The sequence below is a fragment of the Schistocerca serialis genome, chromosome 3, assembly GCF_023864345.2.
Source record: "Schistocerca serialis cubense isolate TAMUIC-IGC-003099 chromosome 3, iqSchSeri2.2, whole genome shotgun sequence".
NCBI lineage: Eukaryota > Metazoa > Arthropoda > Insecta > Orthoptera > Acrididae > Schistocerca > Schistocerca serialis.
Genome location: NC_064640.1, coordinates 216,702,547 through 216,725,144, shown reverse-complemented (window position 1 = coordinate 216,725,144; position 22,598 = coordinate 216,702,547). Strand labels below are relative to the sequence as shown.

At 38.0% G+C, this 22,598-nt stretch overlaps 1 protein-coding gene across 4 annotated transcripts in view; it reads right to left on the bottom strand.

Moving 5' to 3' along the window:
- Nucleotides 1-227: 227 nt before the first annotated feature.
- Nucleotides 228-22,598, bottom strand: part of LOC126469944 (inner nuclear membrane protein Man1) — a 341,802-nt gene continuing 319,431 nt past the window's right edge. The window contains exons 11-12 of one of the 4 annotated variants that reach the window (XM_050097349.1): nucleotides 11,639-11,780; nucleotides 228-737 (exon numbers count right to left, since the gene is read on the bottom strand). In XM_050097349.1, coding sequence (XP_049953306.1) covers nucleotides 11,659-11,780 — 122 coding nt within the window. In that variant the 3' untranslated portion in view covers nucleotides 228-737; nucleotides 11,639-11,658. Of the gene's footprint in view, nucleotides 738-11,638; nucleotides 11,781-19,865; nucleotides 20,023-22,598 lie in introns of those variants that run through there. The other 3 variants (XM_050097350.1, XR_007586098.1, XR_007586097.1) reach the window with 3 other exon arrangements.

Here is a 22,598-nt window from a genome sequence, read left to right as displayed (position 1 = left end):
GTTTGTGTTCAAGTTACTTGCTTTTCCTTACTTGAGAGAGTATACATTTCTACTTTCCATCTTTCCTCAACTATGAACAAAATATTTATTTTGATAAAGTAAAACATCAATGAAATTTCATAACCTTGACAAATTTTCTGCAGCACAATGGGATTTTAAGGAAGGTGGTGGCTGAGGTGGTAAATGCTTTTCATGAATAAGAACAGTTCAGATCTCTTATTTTAGATGTAATAAAATTGTTAAAGTACACCACATATAAAAAATAGCGCTCTTTCATATAGTGTCAAAATTTCTTTAACAGTGTTAGCATTATCACATTTCAACTTATGGAAACAGAGATACAGGAGGCATACATACAATCAAAAGCCAAATACACATCTTTGAACACAAAATTAGTATACCCTAATCACTCAAAAAATTATATTCCAGTGCTGTGGCTCAAGTATACACAGGTACAAGGAAAACGTCATTCAGGTACATGCTACAAATTTTGCAGCAACAGAACTTCTGCAGCTCCCACAAAAGAAGTTATTTAAAAATCACAAGTGCTGCAGTAAACCTTACTATATCACTGTAACCATATTTATCAGGCATGTGTTGGAATCTCTAAAATACCAACATGAAGACTAATAATAAACACTTGTCTTTAATTACAAGGATATGTGGTTATTGGAAAATCACTCAGCTCAACAAACGCACAGTACCACCACTCTATGGCACTCGTCCAGCAACACAACCTGCAAAGAGGAAAAAAAACTACACTTTTGAATCTCATAAATTAACTGACACTCCTTACAAATGTATGGGAAACTTTTATGAGACATGTTTGATCGTATATGAATATTATCATTACTATTACAAACAATATAATGGCTGTAGTAAAGATAACGTATAACGTGGATCATACCTGGGCCAAGAATAAACTGAAAAGCTGATGTGTGTATAACAAACACGCAGTGCCAACATAAATGAATAAGCAGTATAGATGGATGAGGTAGTGTTCAATGCTCTTTCTTTGAAAGCCCCCCTCCCTCCAAAAGAAAGAGAGAGAGAGAGAGAGAGAGAGAGAGAGAGAGAGAGCGATGGTTATCAAGGTGTGTTGAAATAATCTTACAATTTCAGTGGAGAAATGATCAGCCTGTAACTATGTTTTTTTTCTACTGCTACCTTTGTACACAGAGAGACCATTTCGAGGCTGAAAGAAAAGTCATGAGTTCGACATAGTCATTGACCACAGTAAATTTTTTCATCGGGGCTTCAAAAAATGTGTTGAACACTGGCCCCCCTCCATCCATCCATTCTTATTTTTCAGACATACAGGTGATACAGTTTTAATTTGGCTGCATGGCAAAGAGGCACTGCAGCAGTTCAGTGAGCATAAAAGCAGTAAACATTCAAATATAGGATTTACAGCAGATACAGATAAGGGTGGGAAGCTGTCTGTCATAGATATGCTGGTTGTACAGAAAGCAGATGGAGGACACATTGTATCAAAAACTGATGCACACAGACCATTATCACAATGGGCATAACTTTCAACAACTAGCACAGAAGGTAGCTATGCTGAACGGCCTAATACACAGAGCCAGGATACTTCTGGGCTTAATCATCTGACAACTATGTTAAGAAGGAATAGGCATTGAGTCCATGACATTAGGTTAACTCTGCCCACTTCCATTCTGAGGTGCAACAACAAGAAAGATTGGCAGAGCCTTAAACACACCTGAACTCAGACCTGCCTTCTAGACACCCACAAAAATTAAAGAAAATTTGTGTCCAGTTATAGATAAACTCAGCCAGAGAGTACCAGGAATTTAAAATATTCCTTTTCAGCATGGCAGCAGTTACATGAGGCAGCTGATCACCAAGCTGAACATCAGCGCGATCTCAAGTACAGAAATTTAAAAAAAAATCTGTGTTGGCTGAGTTAAGTCTGATGAATAAACATAAGAGTATGTTTGAAATCTAAGCACAGAAGTGGGAGTCTTGCCAGTTCCATAACAGTCCAAGTTAGTCCCTGACAACGGTGATGACGACAGTCATTGAAAGCTTGGGATTTTATCCAAATTTTATGGGGCAAGTTAAATGAGAATTTTTTTATCCACAGCAAAGAAATATTGAGAGAAACTGAGAGATGAATGTGGAAGACTAGAGTAGAAACTGTTAAGAGTGAAGAACCAGGAGGGGGGGATCAGGTGTAACACAAAACTAGTTGCATAACAGAGCTTTCTTCACAAGAATACAGCCTTTTTGGACTTTCAGCACAGACAATACAGTTGTGCATAGGTTTCCTTCAGTAAAAAGTTACTTTGTTTATATCTCTGGAGACTTAAACCAGTACTCTCATATATAATTTGCTACGGTAAGTCAAAAATAGTTAACAAACTAATTCAGAGTGTTAATCCCACTACTGTGGGTACCTTGATTAATACGTGGGGCATTCAATAAGTAATGCAACACTGTTTGTCCCTTCTCGGTCAATTCCTGCTGAAAAAAGAGACAGAATTTGTTGTGGGGGCATTGTGGAGTATTCATACTTCAGACCCTCTAGTTTCATGAAGTTCCGATAGGTTGTGGCACTATATGTACCCTACAAAATGGTATCTGTAATTGAGGTGCATGCCTAGCAGATAGCTGTCACCGAGTTTCTTTTAGAGGAAAACCAGAGCATCGCAGATATTCGTAGGTGCTTGAAGGGTGTCTATGGAGACCTGGGAGTGAAGAAATGTGTGGCGAGTCATTGGGCGAGGCGTCTGTCATCACTGCAACAAGGTTGTGCGAATCTGTCTAATCTCCTGTGTGCTGGCTGGCCACACACAGTTGTGGCTCCTGCAATGTTGCAATCAATGGTCACTCTCATTCGAGGTGAGCAATGGATCACAATCAAACACCTTACAGCTCATCCTGAAGTCTCTGTTGGTAGTGTTGACACACTCATCCACCAGCTGGGTTACTCAAAGGTGTGTAGCAATTGCTTATGGCAATGCTCTTTACTGTATCTATCTCATTCTTGACAGTGTTTTCTTCTGAATCAAGGGAGTGTACTCTGGGTAGCACGGACCTAAATGCAGCATGTTTCTGTGTAGTGGGATGGCATAATGAGTTGTCCAGTGTTTTGTCTGTGTATGTGCATGTGCATTTTCTGTGTATGCTGAACTTGTGTTTTTGTTGGTGGTTGGTGATTTTAAGGTTCAGGAAGTTTATGCTCTTGTTGTCCTCATGCTCTATTGTGAATTTCATGTTTTAGTGGAAAGAATTGAAATCTGCTAGTAGTTCTTTGAGCTCATCTTTTGTTCCATCAAATAGCAGCAAGGTGTCATCAACGTATCTCCAGTAATATACTACTTTACTTTTGAGTCTATTGTCTTCATTAAAGAACTTACTTTCCAGATGATTGAGAAATATGTCTGCCATATAGAGCATGATGACAACAAGAGCATAAACTTCCTGGATCTTAAAATCACCAACCACCGACAAAAACACAAATTCAGCATACACAGAAAATGCACATACACAGACATAACACTGGCCAACTCTTCATACCATCCCACCACACAGAAACATGCTGCATTTAGATCCATGCTACACAGAGTACACTCCCTTAATTTAAAAGAAAACACTCTCAAGAATGAGATAGATACAATAAAGAGCATTGCCATAAGCAATGGCTACACAGTCAAAACAATTGACAATTTAAGCAGACAAATACACAAAAGCAAGACAACGAATGGACACACTGTGAAAGAAGAGAAAATATTCACCAGTATCCCATACTTGGGCCCCATATAACAAAAAATTGCCAACTTTTTCAGAAAAAAAGTAACAGTTGCATTCTCAACTAATAATAAGTTAGGAAACCTACTCATCCATAATGTAAAATCAAATACACAAACATACAACAACAGCAGAGTGTACAAAGTATCATGCCCCAGTTGTCCTGCCTACTACGTAGGGAAAACAGGTAGAAACTTCAGGACCCATTTTCAAGAACATGTACATGTTTTCAGGCTCAAGAATTTCAAAAAATCAGTCATTGCATAACACATGTTGGAAATGAAACATGTCATCAACAGTGTAGAAAACAATTTGTTAATACTACATAACAAACCCAATGGTAAGACCCTAAGTCTGTTAGAACAACTGGAGATATACCTCCACAAAATAAAAAAAAAACCAGAATCTATGTTAAATGAACAAACAGATTTCACAAGCTATAGTTATTTCAGTAATTTTAAAGACCTATTCTAAAGTTATTTCTTGCACATGTCAATTGTTGATAGTTATATTTTTAGCACTACGAATAAATTCATCTTTGACAACACCAAGTACAAAAACATCTGTGAAATGTTTATAAACATGTGTGAGCAAATTTACATCCTGATTGAAGTGACATGTACTAAAACGACAGAGAAAAGAATGTTTGCCGGTACTAAAACGTTGAAAATGCTTTCCTTGGATTATGGGGTAAGTTTACGCTGTTCATTTTCCACTATTTTGCACGTATTTTCTGCGTTCGGTTTACGAAATTCATAACCTAACATTAAACCTTTCTTGACAGGAATATGCATTTCACTTCATTCAGGAGAAGAAATAAAACATGCATTAAGACAAATTACACCTGATGATGGACCCACAGGGTCCGAAATGCATCATGTAGTTAATAAAACACAAAACAGTTGTGACTGAAGGCATTGTTTAATTCATACCTCCAATGTTTTGAATACAGTTACATTTTAAGCTGCAAAATATGGATAAAATTAAACTTCTACTTCTCCACGAAAATGTAAGGACTCTCCCAAGTCTCCACACCCAAGAGGAGCTCACAAAACTTCATGGACTGTTCTTCCTCATCCACCCTACAGCCCGCATCTCGCACCTTCCAACTTCCAACTGTTTGGCCTAATGAAGGATGCATCCTCAGAAAGCTGTATCTGGATGATGGCAAGGTACGCTCCAACCAGTGGAGTGGTGCCATGCAGGAACACAGGCCCTCACAGTATGGTGACGTAAGGCCGTCACATTGAATGGAGATTATATTGAAAACAGTGTTTTGTAGCAAAAAGTGTGGGTAAAAATATAGTGTACTGGAATCCTGAACGAAATCAATCTGCTCAAAAAAAAAATGTTGTGCATTACTTATTCAACGTCCATCGTAAGTAACTTCCACTGTCAAGAGTCAACTACTGTGGGCTACATCTTGATGACACAGATCATTATTGGCTACTGTGAATTGTAAAAGCACATACATTGACCAAGTGCAGAAAATAACTGGTCAAGTCAATGCTGAACAATAGCAATCTGTACTAAGCCATCCAGAACCATCACAATTCTATAGAAGCCATTATGTAATTTTGATCTTTGCTCACTTCATGTCACAGGTAACTTATTACCAAGGTTGTAAGAATGCTGTTGTTAGATGTTTTGAAGCATTGAAAAAGGTTTCTTAGACCGATGAGATTTAGTATTCGCACATCAAACACACATAAGACAAGCAGCCCACTTGCCACTTTCCAGCTGAGCAACATTCAAGCAGGTGGTGGAGTTATTACTGTGTTGAGAACGACCATGTGGGATGGGATGGGACTCTGATGTGGCTGCTATCATCTCCCACTGCTCATTGGCAAATGATGAAGGAACCTACTGTCAGACCACATACGTCCATCTATCCACCTACAGTAGACTGCAGATGATTTGCAACTTCAAGCAAGACCATACACCACCACACCTCAATTCAGGAATGGAATCAGAATGGTTTGGTGGTGACATTGTTTTCGGGACACTTAACAACATGGTTATCAGTAACATTGCATGATATGAAGTAAATGCGTGGTGGATCAAACAAATACTTTCATCTTAAGCTATCTTCTTGGACACACATAAGAGACTTGAAAGATTGCCTGGCACAAACAATGCAACGAAGGACAATCTGTGTAGAATTCTTTGCACATTCGAGGTTGATCGTGACAATTTTTAATTGAACATCGTCCCAGGTGATGAAAAATGCATTCATCATATCGAACTGGAAACAAAACAGCAATCCATAGAGTCGTGCCACACCAACTCTCCTGTTGTCATGACATAAAATACCAAACAAAATTAGAACTAACTGAAAAATTACTAAAAGTTATTTCTTAATACATGTGGCTAAATGATCACACTGCTACCCTGTTGCCTAAAGTGAAAATGCAATTAAGTAAAATGTCGAACACTGGCACTGGTACGCCACAAGCACCACCTTTGGTGCGTCCTCTGGCCGGAGGAAGAATCATTTGAAGAAATCTTCATGGACATGAGTGAAAATGAATTGTGTACCAGGTTATCTAGTTTCAGTGATATTGCACAAGATGTGAGCACCTAGCACCCAGCTCTGACTAGTATCTGCTAGTAGCAGGTGGCAATACAGCGGTCATGTTCCAGCACGGTTCCTCAACACTTTTAGTGACTTGTCGAGTCCACGCAATGCTGCATCACTAAGGACAGTAGAATTTAGCAAACATGATAATGCAAAAAATAACACAAAATCAGTGGTTTTCAGTCACATATCACGAAACTGGCGATTTTTACGAGATAGCATGAAATTTGTAATTTTGCATCGTTAAAATGTTCTAAATCTGAAGATAGCAGTTTACTGATATATGTAACTAACCATTATTGAATGTTGAAACTGCATTTTTAGGTTTGTGCATAATTTTAAATTGTTAAATTGACAGTTCACTTCCCAACTTTGATGTGATGACAAAAATAGCACTGAAATTAGCAAAAATAATGTGGAATTCTGCAAGAGAGAGAGAGAGAGAGAGAGAGAGAGAGAGAGAGAGAGAGAGAGAGAAGAAAAAAAACAAGTCTGGCTAAAAACAACAGCAAAATGGACAAGAAATGACCAAAATTGGCAATGTAAACAACGCTGAATTTGGTGAAAAACTAACACTGAATTCGGCGAAAAACAGCACCAAACCCAGCAGAACAGGGCACCGAACCCGATAGAACAGGTCACAACATGGCACCGAACCCGGCAGAACACGGCACTGAACCCAGCAGAACACAACAACAAATCTGGCGAAAAGCAACACAACATCTGGCAAAAAACAACAAAAAATTTGGCAAAAGACTTTGAATATTTCAAATAAATACTAATAAATTTAGCAAAAACAACACTGACTTTGGCAGAAAATGATACCACATGTGCCAAAAAACCTCCGAATTTGCAAGTAAATAATAATGAATTTGGCAAAAATATGTATTAACTAATTTGGAGGAGAAAAGGACCAAATGTGGCAAAAGGTGACACTAAATTTGATGAAAAGTAACAGAATTTGGTGAAAGATAACATTGAAAACAATTTTTTTCTGTACCTGTGCACCATTCATGTGATAAGAGTAGAAGGGGATTCTATACGAAACCACACAGGTAAGCTCACACAACCAAATTTCAATCTTTCCCTTACTATGATACGTAGGGCATTTTGGAGCAATGCAGATGGTGTGGAACTGGTACCAGGCAAGCATATAACCCTCCACAGATGACTTAATGCATGGCAGTGAAGTGGTATGCACATATCACTTGGGTGTATGGAATCAATACAGTAAGAGAGGTGGACATGAAGATGTGACAGAGTAGCAGAAAGGAGTGTTTGGACACACCCAAGTCTACACCATGAAGGAAGTTGCCTAATTTATTAGAGTATCAACATGGACTGTCCAATGTGTGTACATGGCACAGTGTACAACTTTTTAGCCATGTACCCAGTGTAAGAATACGAGGGGCGTTTGAAAAGTCCATGCAAAAATAAAAACTACTTACGTGTTTGAGGTAAACCTTTTTTTTATTTTTCGACATAGTCTCCTTTTAGACTTATACACTTCATCCAACGCTGTTCTAATTTGTTTATCCCTTCCAAATAATAGGAATTGTCCAAGTCTGCAAAATAGGTATTAGTTGCTGCAGTCACCTCCTTGTTTGAATAAAATCTTTGTCCCGCCAGCCATTTCTTGAAATTGGGGAACAAATAGTAGTCCAAGGGAGCCAAGTCTGGAGAATAGGGGGGATGTGAAATGAGCTGGAATCCTATTTCCATTAATTTTGCGACCACAACTGTTGAGGTGTGTGTTGGTACACTGTCGTGATGGAAAAGGACTTTTTTGCGATCCAATCACCGGCGTTTTTCTTGCAGCTAGGTTTTCAAACGGTCCAATAACAATGAATAATATGTACCTGTAATAGTTTCACCCTTTTCCAGATAGTCAATGAGGATTATCCCTTGTGAATCCCAAAAGACAGTCGCCATAACCTTTCCGGCCGAAGGACTGGTCTTCGTCTTTTTTGGTGCAGATTTTCCCTTGGTAACCCATTGTTTAGACTGTTGTTTAGTCTCAGGGGTATAATAATGTATCCATGTTTCATTCACAGTGACAAAACGATGACTAAAGTCCTGCGGATTCTTCCTGAACGGCTGCAAACCATCCCAGCAACACTTCACACACTTCTGTTTTTGGTCAAGCGTGAGCAATCGCGGAACCCATCTTGATGATAGCTTTCTCATGTCCAAATGTTTATGCAAAATATTATGTACCCATTCTTTCAAGATTACCACGCACTTTAACTCTTCTGTCATTCATCAACATATCATGGATTTTATCAATGATTTCTGGAGTCGTAACCTCCACAGGGCGTTCAGCATCACTTGTGCCCATATAGCCACTCTGAAAATTTTGAAACCACTCATAAACTGTTCTAATCGAAGGTGCAGAGTCACCGTAATGTTTATCAAGCTTCTCTTTAGTCTCCTGAGGCGTTTTGTCTTTCATAAAGTAATGTTTAATCACCACATGAAATTCTTTTTCGTCCATTTTTTGACAATCACTCGACTTCCTTGATTCACAGGAATCCCAAACATAAAGAAATAGACCAATATGGCTGAAACTTGGTGTGCGTTCCTTCCAAAGATGCTACTAACTAAACATGGCCTCGATACATGCCGATGGTGCCATCTCTTGGACTTTTCAAATGCCCCTCGTAGTGGGCTCTGTTGCTTACAAAATTAAGGCCATTATCAAGGCCAGAGGTGGTGTTCTACAGTATTACTATGATGTCTCCAGGGTTGGCTAATTTATTGTTCTTATGTAATTCAGTTTGTGTGAGTATTTCTGTTCCATGTTCTGGAATGTGGATTGTCTATGTTATTGTGGAAAATTGGTGGTGGTGGTACGCAAATGTCCAACAATATATCCACTTCTGCTTATTTTTTTAATCCTGTGACTCTCTCTTACAATGTTTTGGCATGTTTCTTCTGTACCTGTTCCAAAATTTTGGATATGCAAACAACATATCTCAATTGGGGCAGCTAAATCACTATTGGTCTCAATCGGACACTGTCCATGGCTTCCTTTTACAAATGCTGTGGCCAAATTTCACTTTGGAGAGAGCAATATCATGTTACATTCTTCCCATAACGTAAAATTTCTCAGTTCTGAAATGTGCATTAATACAGTAATCTAACAACATGGTATAGCTTTGTAGGTGTGTGTATATTATGTGGTTAATCATTTAATGTAAGTAGCCTGAATAATATTGCAACATAGTATAACTGTCCAAAAACTATCGATGTAGTAATGATTATTAATAAGATCACTAAATTAAATATGAAGGCTTGCAAAGAGGATGGAACAGTGCTGTCTGTGCACCCAACTTTTCTCGTATTTATTGGCTTGCATATAAATTACACAGCCAAGCTAACAAAGCAGTGAATTAATAACTATAACAATGCTTTAAGAAAATAAAAACCCTTAATGTGAAAGTTTGTTTCCAACTGAGAGCTTTTCTCCTTTAAACCCCCCCCCCCCCCCCCCCCAATTATTTTTATATATATTTTCCTTTCATTCAAGCTCTCTAATGTCCAGAATTACTTGCTAATCTGAGATGAAATTCTTTTATTCTTTGCAGAATGTAAACCGTGCTGATCACAAGTTAAAACTATGCATCAGACAATGGGTTGAACCCTGACATCTGCTTTTCTCGGTCTGTATAGTTCCTACTGAACTATCTAAGCATGCCGCATGTATCAGTGTAAAATTTAATCTTGCCACTGGTTGCTCTCCATTCCTTCAAGAACTTCACAAAGGCTCACCAGCCATACTAAACAGACCGGTGCAAGCCTTTCAATTTGTGACACCACTTTGGTTGCTTGTATACGAATTTTGCTCACACAAATTCTCACTTAGCTTTAGGATTCTGAGGGGATTCAGCCTGAAGTTTCCACCACAGAAAAATATGAGGCAAACACTGAGAAATGAATTCAAGACTTTTGTGTCAGCAGCTACAGTAGTGTGGAAACTAAGAAGGTGCCTGTGTGACACATTCTGTAGAGAGAGACAAAGAATACTTCACAGTGTCTCCAGTGTGCTCTGTATATGGCCAATATCAAATATTCCAGCCATTGTCTGCCCTGTTAACTAGCAATTCTGGGTTGGGTGCCAATGTTCCTGTTTCAAATTCTCCCTACAAATAAGTATTGCTGTCACTTCTTAACGTACTAGTTTTTGTGTTTGCTTTATGTTACTCACAATGAATATTATAGTGGCTAATACCCTAACAATAGCTACACTAACATGAAAATCAACCCTAGAAATTCTTTACGCACCCCAAAGTGCACAGTACAGAGAGATGTGATACAATGATGCTACTGGCTGAAGTTTCACGTGGTACATTGTTCATTGCCACAGCACATTGCCCCACCAACGGCTTTGTTATGTACTCACCACTACAGCAGCACTAATCCCCAGACCACAGTTGTTGGCCCCGCAAGCCATTGATCCATGATAATGGATTCAACTGAGAGTTTTGACTTCACCGCACCACCATTATAACTGATACGAGACAGTTTTACTCTTGACAGTGTATGTATTACATTGGACACTTGTAAAAAGTTAAAACTGACTACAAAATTAAGTTTAGTACGAATAGGGACTAGATATTGATGGACTTATGATCTAAGTTGATTTGGGAGGCATGCTTGGGTGCCTCAACAGGAGAGCATTGCCTGTGTACGACAGATGTCTGGGTTTGAGTACCATAAGGAGAATCGTTTCAACTGCTTACAAGTCTTCCACTTTATAGCCTCTATGTGTATATTCCTATGTCACTTTTCCGCTTGGCTCCCATGTAGCACTCTTTCTGATGTCACTATCACATTCTGTTGGAACAGTACATAATGTGTGTATTTTTAGACAGCTTCCAGCTATCATTTACCACTGCCATTCCAGATCTTATTTTGTCAGTGCTATTTTAACCTTTAACTTATTTAAATAACATTAAAAATGAAAACTCTTAACACTGCAACAATATATTAAATAAGTTTAAGATAATAATCACAGTACAATACTGTTAACGAATCTCAGGCAGCAAGCAAAAAATTAAATATGTAATTTTCATTCATATTTAGAAGGACACACAAAATTATGTATGCCTCCCTTCACTATAAAGTAGTGGGTTAAAAACAGTACAAGGGGACTAAGACTGTATGTATTATACAATCATATTTACTGTAAGAATACTTATGTATGAGAAGCCAACAATTAGGAAAACTAATGCCTGAATTGGGCATATTTCAAATTAGCTTACACTGGCTACTCTCAAAACGTACCATAAGAATTTGTAATGATGCTAGTCTCCCAAGGACAATCTTTGATTGTTGGAAGGCTTCAGTACAGTTTTAGCATTCACTGCTTCAGGAAAGCGTTCATGGTATCTTTCAATCCTAAGGTATTTGACTGTGACAAGGTGTGCTGTAAAATAGAAACAGCAAAACTTTTAAGGCAGTGATATGAGAAATAATTAAAGTTCATCTGTGAAAAATTTAGTGCTTTGTATCAAATAACAAGTGATCAACAATAGTAAATAATACAAAATATTTAGTTTAATTTCTGGAACTCTCCTCTAGCTAAATACTGCAAATGTTTAAATGCATACAGTTTCAAGTCATTTTAACTAAAATACATAGTTAGACAATTCAAACACAATAAACAACAGTGTTCAGTCTTCTCAACAATGACTGAAATCATGACTGAAATAATTAATCATAACCAGTTAAAAAGATCAGTATGGAAATCTATAGAATGTGTTTGTATGTCACTAATGAATATTATATCATTTCAGGTTTGCTATGAGGCTGAGGTAAATGGGACCATATAAGATTTTTTAAATGTCAAGAAGCAACAAATGATAAAAATATTCATTGATTTGGTCCATGTGATTTGATACTGTACAATGAGTAACAGGTGTCAGACAAAACATGTTAATATTTACAACGGGCAGATTATGGTTTACAATACACTGTAGCAGGTTTATAGAAGATTTGGTTCACTAAATAGTTCATGTGTTATATGTAACTATAGCCAGCACATTTACAGTTGTAGGCATTTGTTATAGAGTAAAACCAGTGACACAGCAAATAAGACTTCATAAAATGTATTCACAGTTGCGAACACGGACAACCATCAGCTGTATAATGGAATGACAACAATGAAAATTTGGGCCAGACTAAGACTCGAACCTGGATTTCCTGCTTATTGTGAGCATCGTATTTCTGAAACATAATGGCACTGCAGTATTGTAAATAAAATTTCATTGCTTTACAGAAACATGTATCGCCTTCAGTAGCATTTATACTTGTGGGGAGCTTATTGAGCAGCTAGAGGCCCATATGGAATGCTCCATTTCGATAAAGCTGTGTATTAACATGTAACACACCCCAGTTTGAATTTATTCTAGTGTAATGTTCGTAAATTTCAATGTTTTTCTTAAGTCTGCATCTAGTTGAGCACCAAGAGGTTTTTTAAAGAACTTTACAGTCCCGAGAATTTATAAGCAATGTAGTGTTAGGCCCTCTAGTTTTCTGAAAATTGGTTTGCAAGAGTATGTAGCTTTGCTTCCATTAATGATCCTGATGACACTCTTCTGGATTCTAAAAGTACTAAGGACAGATGGAGAATTACCTATACATGTATATGGTATGCACTTTTTACTGTTTTATGACTAGTATATGCTTACAGCACACTCAATGCTACATATTTTAGCTTTTAGTTGATCAATATTATATTTCAGTTTACCTTGTAACCATAGACCCAGAAATTTAAATTCAGTGATTTTTTATTGGTTGGTTATTTACTGTTAAAAGTTATTGAGAGGGGTTTGTGTTTTGTATCGTGTGAATATTCATGAACTGTCCTTTTGGTGCTGATGGTTAGTCTGTTGTTTATTGCCCAGTTACTGAACTGTTCCATAGCCAAGTTCACAGCTTTCTTAACAGCACTATGTTGTCCATTTTGAGAAGTACAGTTGTATCACGTGCAAATATATTGGTTCTGTGAGCATCTACATTTAAGCTCAAGTTGAATTTCATTTACTGAATTGAGTTGTTTTTCTGTGTCTAACATACTGTCAATTTTTATCAGCAATATCCTAAATCCATTTTGGGAAAAGCCTTCGGCAGATCTAGAAACATGCCCATAGTGGGTTGTTCTGTATATGGAAGATATATTATTATTTTAATGCAGTTATATATATATACAACTGTTTCTGTAGATTTATTGTAATTAAACTCATGTTGAAATACACTCGGCATACCTTTCTTGTCAATAAAGTCCATCAACTTTTGTGCATGCTGTTCTAAAATACTTTAGGGAAGTATGATGAAACTGTGATACGTCCATAATTGCTCTTTTTTTTCCATCTCTTTTGAAAACAAGAATTACTTTTCAGATTTTCAGTGACACTGGAAAAGTACCAGCTGGGAAAGAATAGTCGCAGAGGTGAGTAAGTGTTTCAGCAACAGTATGAGCACACTTCTTCATGATAGTTGCTGTAATACCACCAATGGAAACTGCAAAGGATTTGTTTTTACATCGTCATCTTTAGTGATTGTTATAATGAATATTGACTCTTTGCACAAATGAATTTTCTGGTTTACTGATTGACATTTAGTGTTTGGGTTATTTTTAACCAATTCTTTCGCTATGCTTGTAAAGAATTTGTTGAAAGTGGTCACAACAGAGTCAAGATTAGTTATCATTTCATTGTTGTGTTTAATTTTTATGTTTATGTGCATTGCTTTGTTACCCCTCTTTCCCTTTTTATATTTCACATTGCTTTTACTTTGTTGTCGGCTTTGTCAATATACTCATCATCATGCATCCTTGTAACCTGTCTTATGACCCCTGTTAGGATACATTTACAGCTTTTTATAGAATTTGAGCAGTTTAGAGGAGTCATGACTTTGGATGCACAACTTATGAGTATTCTCTAAATTTTGGCGGAAATTTTTTTTTTATACTTTGAGTAACCAAGTTCTTGTTCTATTTTGGGTGAGAAAGTCAATTTTAAAGTCATGAAACACATAATTACATCATGTTTGCATTTCTTAAAAACAAGTCCAGTTTATGCAGGAAATCATTAAGATTACTTCAGGGTGGACGGTAAACTGTTGCTACAATGAGATTCAGGTTTGCAAATTTTATGGTTGCACTTTCAAAGATATTGTCTTTTCTTATTTCTTTTAGGGTAGGTATTGTGTCAGATTCAATATGCTGTTTTGTAAGGATGGATGCCTCACCATGTGTGTTACTGATTTTGGAGTAGTGCTTACAGAATTTGAAATCTGAATGTGAAATTAACTTCATTATGTTGGTGCAGAGCCAATGCTCCGCAGGACACATACTGAGATATCGCTTGGCTCACTGGTTAACAAAATGTTTAAGTCTTCAATTTTAATGGGTAAGGACAGCACATTGTGACAGTAAATTTTGTGTGCACACCAAAAATACATTGTGGTCCATGTAGCTTATAATGCCTTTATTTTCGTAAGTGTGGTCCTATTTTATATTACTATGGCAGTGTCAGCTGGTGAAGGTAACATGCAATGTGTCAAAGAAATCTGTCCGCCACTTTTCTGTACCTTCATGATGATATACTAGTGGCTTTCTTTTCTTTTAACTGGGTCCACCTTACATTTTGTGTGGTTTCATGATGGATGAATTATATATCCAGTTACTGTTGCATCCATTTTCTATTTTATATGGTTATATGACAGATGGGTTTTATATCCACCTACTATTACGTAAGTTTCTATTACTTACAGTTCATTTTACCTGGGTAGTCGTGCAAGATAGGACCATGCCCCTTCCTCTGTTAAAATCTGATTGGTTTCTTGTTTTTACAGACAATCTAATGATGCCTCAAAAGGGCGAAACATGTCATCGACATTAAATAATTTCACAACCAAGGTTGTTTTTATTCTGAAAGTAAATTTTGAGTTTTGTATTGAGCTTACTAGAGAGGTTTGGAGTCATATGTACTGTGTCACTGACCTTGAGTTTAAATTCTACTGTATTCCATAAATACTGACTTCAGAGCTGTTGTGCTGGCACTGTTGGACATCCTTGGGTGCAAGCTCATCTCCCAGATGTTTCTTTGTTCGTTTTACAGATAGGACAGGCTAGAGGCTCACTTGGCTTGTAGATGAGCACTTTCCATATTCACAATTCTTCTTGTTAGGAGAGCTGCATTCGAGTTGTTACCTGGCTAGTTTGGGACCTCAAAGTGTGTCCATTTCCCCTCAGTGATTTTTTGACCCATTGGCCTATTGTTGTTTGAACAGCATAACCACTATTACACTTTTTAACTTCTGGCTTGTTTACTGTGATTCTGTTGCTCATAAGTAGCTGTTTTTTCCAATTTTTCATTTTGTATTTTTGTCCACAGATTTTAGTAAGGCCACACTATTGCAAATAAGTTTCTTGCCACTTTTGTTTAGGTAGGAACCATCTGGTGAGAAATGGTTTCTGGTTAGCCACTATGTCAAAGTTCATAGCAACTCTTCTGTCAAAGGCATATTTTGCAACAATAGGGGTTACAGTGAGATGGAGCTTCCACTATTTATTGTCCTATTTAAATGATTCACATAGGATTAACAATGACTTTCATTTTGTGACTTACAGCAATTATTGGTTCCTGTAGTTCAACCACATGCCTCATCTTTAGTTCTAGAGCTTTTTTGGTGTCACCTGACACCCTTCCCCCTCCCCTCCCTCCCAAATCACAGCCAGAGTATCACATGCACTGAAACTTCTCATCACGTTTCCAGAATTTCTTACAACCTCTTTTGGATGAACACAAGATTTTACTATACTTGCATCTGGTATGAAGTCCTAATTTCCCTTGTAGTTTTTGCACAGGTCTATTCTGTGACTGTCACTTTAATATTAGTACATTCCTTCTCCCCAGAAATGTTTGGTAGGTAATGGACTGTTGTTCCTTTTGTTTTTGTCTTGTACACATAAAGTAGCTTGCACTGGCCTGATTCCACTGAATGGTAATTTGATCTTAGGCTCTGAAGTTGTTTTAGGTGTTATATTGTGTGTATAACATTAGAATGTATGTGATCAGTAACTGTGTTCAGTACAAAGTGGTTATCAAGCTTTATAGATTTTTAGCATTATTTCCACATTTAGTACATTCAGACACAGAAATTGGTTCCATTTGATATTCCAGTGCATTAGCTATGTGTGCCAAGCCAGTTTCCTTATATATGAATTGTGTTGGTACATGCCTAAAATCACATATAATGTGAGACTGCAGTTGATCACTGTTAGTAATCACCACTGGATTCTAAGCACAGTTTACGGCTTAATTTCCTCTCTTTATTTGGTCTTCTGGCGAACAGCATTTTTCGTTAAAGATATTTACATTTGCATGTGGGTTATGAGTTCATAGTTTAGGTGTGTACTGTTTTTCCCATTCTAGTATATTACATTACACTTCTGCTTCCGGTATAAACCAACAGTTTATCATATTTGATGTTTTGTACCATTATTTCTCATTTTAGAGATGTGATTGTGTGTTCTGCATTGGTAAAACACTGTTTATCTTGAATTCTGCAGTGTGTGTAACACACTGGTGGCATGTACACTTCACTATTAAAGTATTTCAGGTTCAACTTGATGAATTTGTGGTGGTATCAGTTCGCACATAGAATAGCTCTCATAATTTGTTTTCAAGCAGATTTTACAAACATTACCATAAAATCTCGTTAGAACTGTGGGATTGTTGTCTCCAGACTTTCACCCCGTGCCATGACACATGAAACAAAATATAGACAGTTACAGTACCATCACATACAATGCAAGTAACAAAGATTTGCTAGAAAATGCTTTAACCTGAGATGGCAACTACAAATGGAGAATTAAAATTTCTCCGTAAGGAATGTTTTTGTAATAAAACTTTACTGTCCTCACTATATGGCACATATAAAATCCTTCTGCATCAGGTTTTCTGTGTCATTTTATCACATAATACACAAAGATATTAAAATTACAATACCATGAAACATGGAATTATACTTGGAAGAACGAAAAAATGTGCAGGAGATTTTAGTTCAGCATAAATTAACATGTTTTGAGTCCTTAGTACCCTTTATACTAAAAATGAGAAAATGGATACTGACACAAGTAGCATACTGCTATCAGCAAACTAACAGAACAGCAGAAGTTCTCATGATTCATGAATTAAAAAGATTGTATACAAGCAAATTACAGAGTTAGAATTGGATCAAATGATTGATGGAGGGGGATGGAGGGGGGGGGGGGGGGGGGAGGGAGTGATTGAATGAAATGGTAGTCCAAAGACTCTGAAGATGCAACAAGATTGCAGGGACTTCACTACCATATAAATACTACTCATCTTTAGCCATCCATCTGCTGGACATGTCACCAATCGATCGTATATGAGGAGTGACTGAACAGTTCTTGGCTCACCCATGAAATCCAGCTGAATGTCAGTTTAGCAACTGATAGTATATTCCTCTGCTAGGTTCCACACAAAATTTTTCATTGTCTAAGGCGTACACTGTTGAAAAATGGGTAGAGAGAGCAAGCATGCAGTCATAAAACACTGCTGAAAAACGGCAAGGGTGGACAGGAGATCCACAATGACATGATGGAAACATTAGGGGAGGCTTCCCCTTCCTAATCCACTATGAATAAGTGGATGGCTGAATTCAGGCAAGACAACACCTCTGTCTAAGATACACCTCGCAGTGAAAGACCGGTAACAACTAGTACAGAGGAAAACGTCACTGCAATTCAGGATATTATCATGGCAGACCGGTGTATGACAGAACACTTATATTGCTGAGCAAGTGGACATATCTCAGGAACACATTGGACACATCATAAGAGCTGTACTTCATGCATGAGGTCTCATGTCAATGGGTCTCAAGAATGTTGACAGCAGAAAACACATGCCAGAGACACGTTATGTCTACCGAAAACCTGACCCGTTTTGTGTCAGGTCCTGTGTTTTCTGACAATGAATGAAGCATGGGTTCACCACTTTCAATCTGTACCCAAATTTCAATCAAAACAGTGGAAACACATCTCCTCGTCTAACCCAAAAAGTTCAAGTCAGTCACCTCAGCTGGCAAGATGGCGGTCTCTGTTGTTTGAGGGATGTTATCCCAGCTGAATACCTCAGAAAGGTGAAACAATGAGCAGAGCATATTATGCTGCTCAACTATAATACATTTGAGGGAGAACATCAAAGTGAAATGCGTCGGGATGTCGACAAAATGAGTGCTGTTTCATCAGGGCAATGTGTCTGTGCACACACCTGTCATTGCAATGTTTGCCATCAATGAGTCCTGTGGCTTTGAACTGCTTCAGGACCCACCTTATTCACCTGATATGGCACCCTCTAACTAAGGTCAACAAACAACTAGCTGGAACCCACTTTTGATCAGATGATGATGTCATGGCTGCACTGTAGGCCTTGGCATGCAGGAAGAAATGTTCTACAAGGAGGGATAATGGACCAGCACCAGTGGCAAAAATGTGTGGCTCTGAAAGGGGACTACATTGAAAAATAGCCATAAACATATGGATTACAAGAGCTTTTTTGGTCATCCCTTGTATACTAAAATCAGTAATTAATTGGCCATTAACTTCTTTGTAGCTATCAGTACCAATAAATTTTAGCTTCATACGAAAATAATTTGCCAGGACAGAATCCAAAATTATGTCCAGTGCTATTCTGATACAATGCAACTGGGTACAGAATGTTATTGAAGTCACTGTGGCTATACAAAATTTGTATGTTGTGCCATGGGTGTGGGTGTATTAGTCTGAAACACATCAGTATCTGTAAAGAATCAATATTAACTATAAATGTATAAATTTTCATTTTAGGTTTGTGTGTCTTAGATAAGATGAAAGGAAAGTTAGTGTTTAATGACCTCAGTGTCCATGATATCTTAGAGATGGGAGCAAAGTCTCAAAGACTGTGAAGGGAATTGGCCAGGTCCTCTTCAAAGGAATCATCCCAACATTTGCCTTCAATGAGTAAGGTAAACCTAAATCTGGATGGCTGTATGAGAATTTGAAACACTGTCCCCTCCTGAATACAAGTCCACTGTCTTAACTAAAGAACCATCTCACTTTGTCGATACCTTTAGGTGATAATGTTTGGAAAGCTCTGCGATGCAGTAAAGAAACCATATTCAAGACTGCACTGTTGGTACAACCATTGGTAGGTTCCTGAATTGAGTGACAAGAGAAATGGGGGGGGGGGATTGGATGGTTTTATTATGGTGACAGGTATTAAATCATGTTTGGAACAATATGAGTGTGAAAACGTTTGTTAAATGTAAAATTAACACTCAGGTGCGATCAACTCATGCTTGTAAACTAACTGAAATGAACACAGTATGATTATATTAGTCCAGATAAATGACTGATGTGTTTAATGTGATTTCATATAACCATATTAGTAAAAATTTATTTTCTGTGCAAGTCAATGCAGCTGCATAAAACTGCAAATACCTGTACTAGACAAGCACCTTAAGAAGACTCTTGGTGCTGTGGCTGATGAATGTTGCTGAGCTGACTGAAGTTGAATGACATCAATTGGTATTGACTGATTTCTGATCACTGCAGACTCTAGTTAGCAGACAACACTGTGATAATGATGCACCTACATCTACAAAAAGCAGAAGTGAGTTAACAAATTCTGAAGCATTGTGAGTAACTGAGTTTTAAACCATCTTAAAAATTAAAACTGTCATCAACCTGAAAGTTGGTTTGAACACCACAGTGCTTTGCTAAACATGGTCCTATTGGTTGTACACCATTGCATTTATCTTACCTTTGAACTGACTTATCCGATTAGTTACAGCATGACCTACATTTAAGTTGGACTAGGGAACAAGGTGCAACTTGCGTGTTTTTCATAACAAACAAACACTGCCAGAGGTGAAGGAAGGGATAAATGACAGAAAAAAAGTCCTAGGGTTCACTCGGGTTCAATGTGTCTGCCGTAGTGTATCACTACTAATTCTTAATTTTTCTTTTAAGGTGATGTAGGATCTTTCAACGTCTTTGTGACAAACATTTATAGGTGATACAGCACATCGTGGGGAACAGCTTTTGTTAGAGACAAAATGTTCACTGACACTTCCCAGTGACACAAGGCATCCAATAGTATTTGCTGGCCATGGGATGACGAGACTTCACCGAGCTAGCAGTCTACTGACCAGGTGTGCAGTATACAACCTACCCCAGTAAACTGATTTACTTTTGACAAGAAAACAATACAAAATGGAGGAAGATATTTTGTGTGGCCTCCCATGTTTCACACAGAGCAGAGGACTGGATGATAGGCAACACACATTGCACACAAATGCCACAGAGTGCCCACACCCTGCCACCTCTCTGAGGCATAAGCAGTCTTAAATTATACTTAGTGTCGTTGGGAAGCATTGGCGAACATTTAGTCTCTAACAAAACTTGTTCTCCACGACATGATCTATCACTCCTAGACGTTTGTTGCGAAGACTTTGAAACACCCATTTATACAACAGAAATGCTTTTCAACATGTCCAATATGTGGAAACAGTATCCTAATTTTATATATAATTTTTGACACACTGAACCCCAGGCCTTTCAGCACTACTATTAAATTGAGATGCCTTAAGTGTGTCTTCCACACACACAACTTAGAAAGTTCCTTAAACTGTATGCTTTTCCATGCACATGTTGCTCAGAATAAGAATGAGCCTCCTTATATAAGAAGGAGGAGTGGTGAGCTCTAATGGTCGACTCTACACAGCAGAAAAAAACAGGTATAGGTTTCTAGCCCTTGTAGTAGAATTCCCACAGAATTAAAAATTACAATAAAAGTTAGTTAACACCACATTAGGTGAAGAGTCTTTTGCATTAAGATTTGTAAGAGGCAACGCGATGATCTTTTGTGGATGGCACAGAACTGTATTACAACAATGTAAGATCTACACTGAGAAAATATAACTTATTCTACATTCTCAAAGGCCCAAGAAAGGCCCGTTAACATAATGCTTCTAGGTTCTCTTGATGTGATCTGGAAGAAGCAGCCAATGCCATTCTACTTTGTTGTACAAAAGTACACTCCTCAGAACAGGAGCATAGGTAGTGTACAAAGCATTTATCATGACATCAGAAAAAACTAAACAAGAAGTTAGGACCCATAAATGCTAAAACTGCAATGGTCTGTGACCTGTTCCAAGACTTCTGGATATGCACCTAACCTTTCAAAAAATCCACACTAAAGAGTGTTGCTGAGTGAAATGACGAAACTGGTGAGCAACGTGCACCACAGTACTCATACTGAAGAATAAAGGAGGCTGTTAGGGCAAGATAGATATAAGGGGCATTCAAAAAGAAACGAGCCAGAGGCATCATTAAAGAAACCTGTACCTGTATGTTACAAGTATTGACCCTGGCTGTTGAGACACTCGTCCCTCTATGACACAAGGCGGTGAATGGCTGTCTCATAAAATTTCCGGGGCTGCAATGTGAACCAGTTCTACACGTAAAGCTGGACGTAGTCATTTGAGGTTAATCATATGCCCCTCAGAGCCTCTTTAAGGGGACCAAAAATGGCTTAATCACAGGGAGAAAGGCCTGGACTGTATGGAGTGTGGCAGAGAACCTCCCATTTGAATTTATGCACGAGAGCTGCGACTGTGTTGGCCAGTGAGACTTTGCATTGTTGTGGAGCAGAGTGACCCCATGGACGAGACTGCCTGGTCGTTTTGATTTGATCACTTGGTGAAGAGTGGTCAAGGTTTGTGAGTAATGCTGGGCATTCACTGTTGTCCTGTGCTGCAGGAAGTTAATCAGAAGGGGGCCATCTTGGTCAAAGAAGAACGTCAGCATAACCTTTCCTGCACTCGCTTGGATGACGACATCCAGCTGTACATGCAGGAGTGGTTCCCATCACAGCCCCAGGAATTTTATGAGACAGCCATTCACCACCTTGTGTCACAGTGGGATAAGTGTCTCAACAGCCAGGATCAATACTTCTAACATACAGATACTGGTTTCTGTAATTATGCCTCCTGTTCGTTTCTTTTTTAACGTCCCTAATAGTTGAATAATCTATAGGCATCTGGAGCAGAGTAGGGAACAGAAAAGCAAGCAGGGATGCCTTACAACACTGGATCAAAAAGACCAGTCTGCAAAACACTTCAGCAACTGACCAATGAAAACTCTTGGCTTTCAGCAATGACGAACTAAATG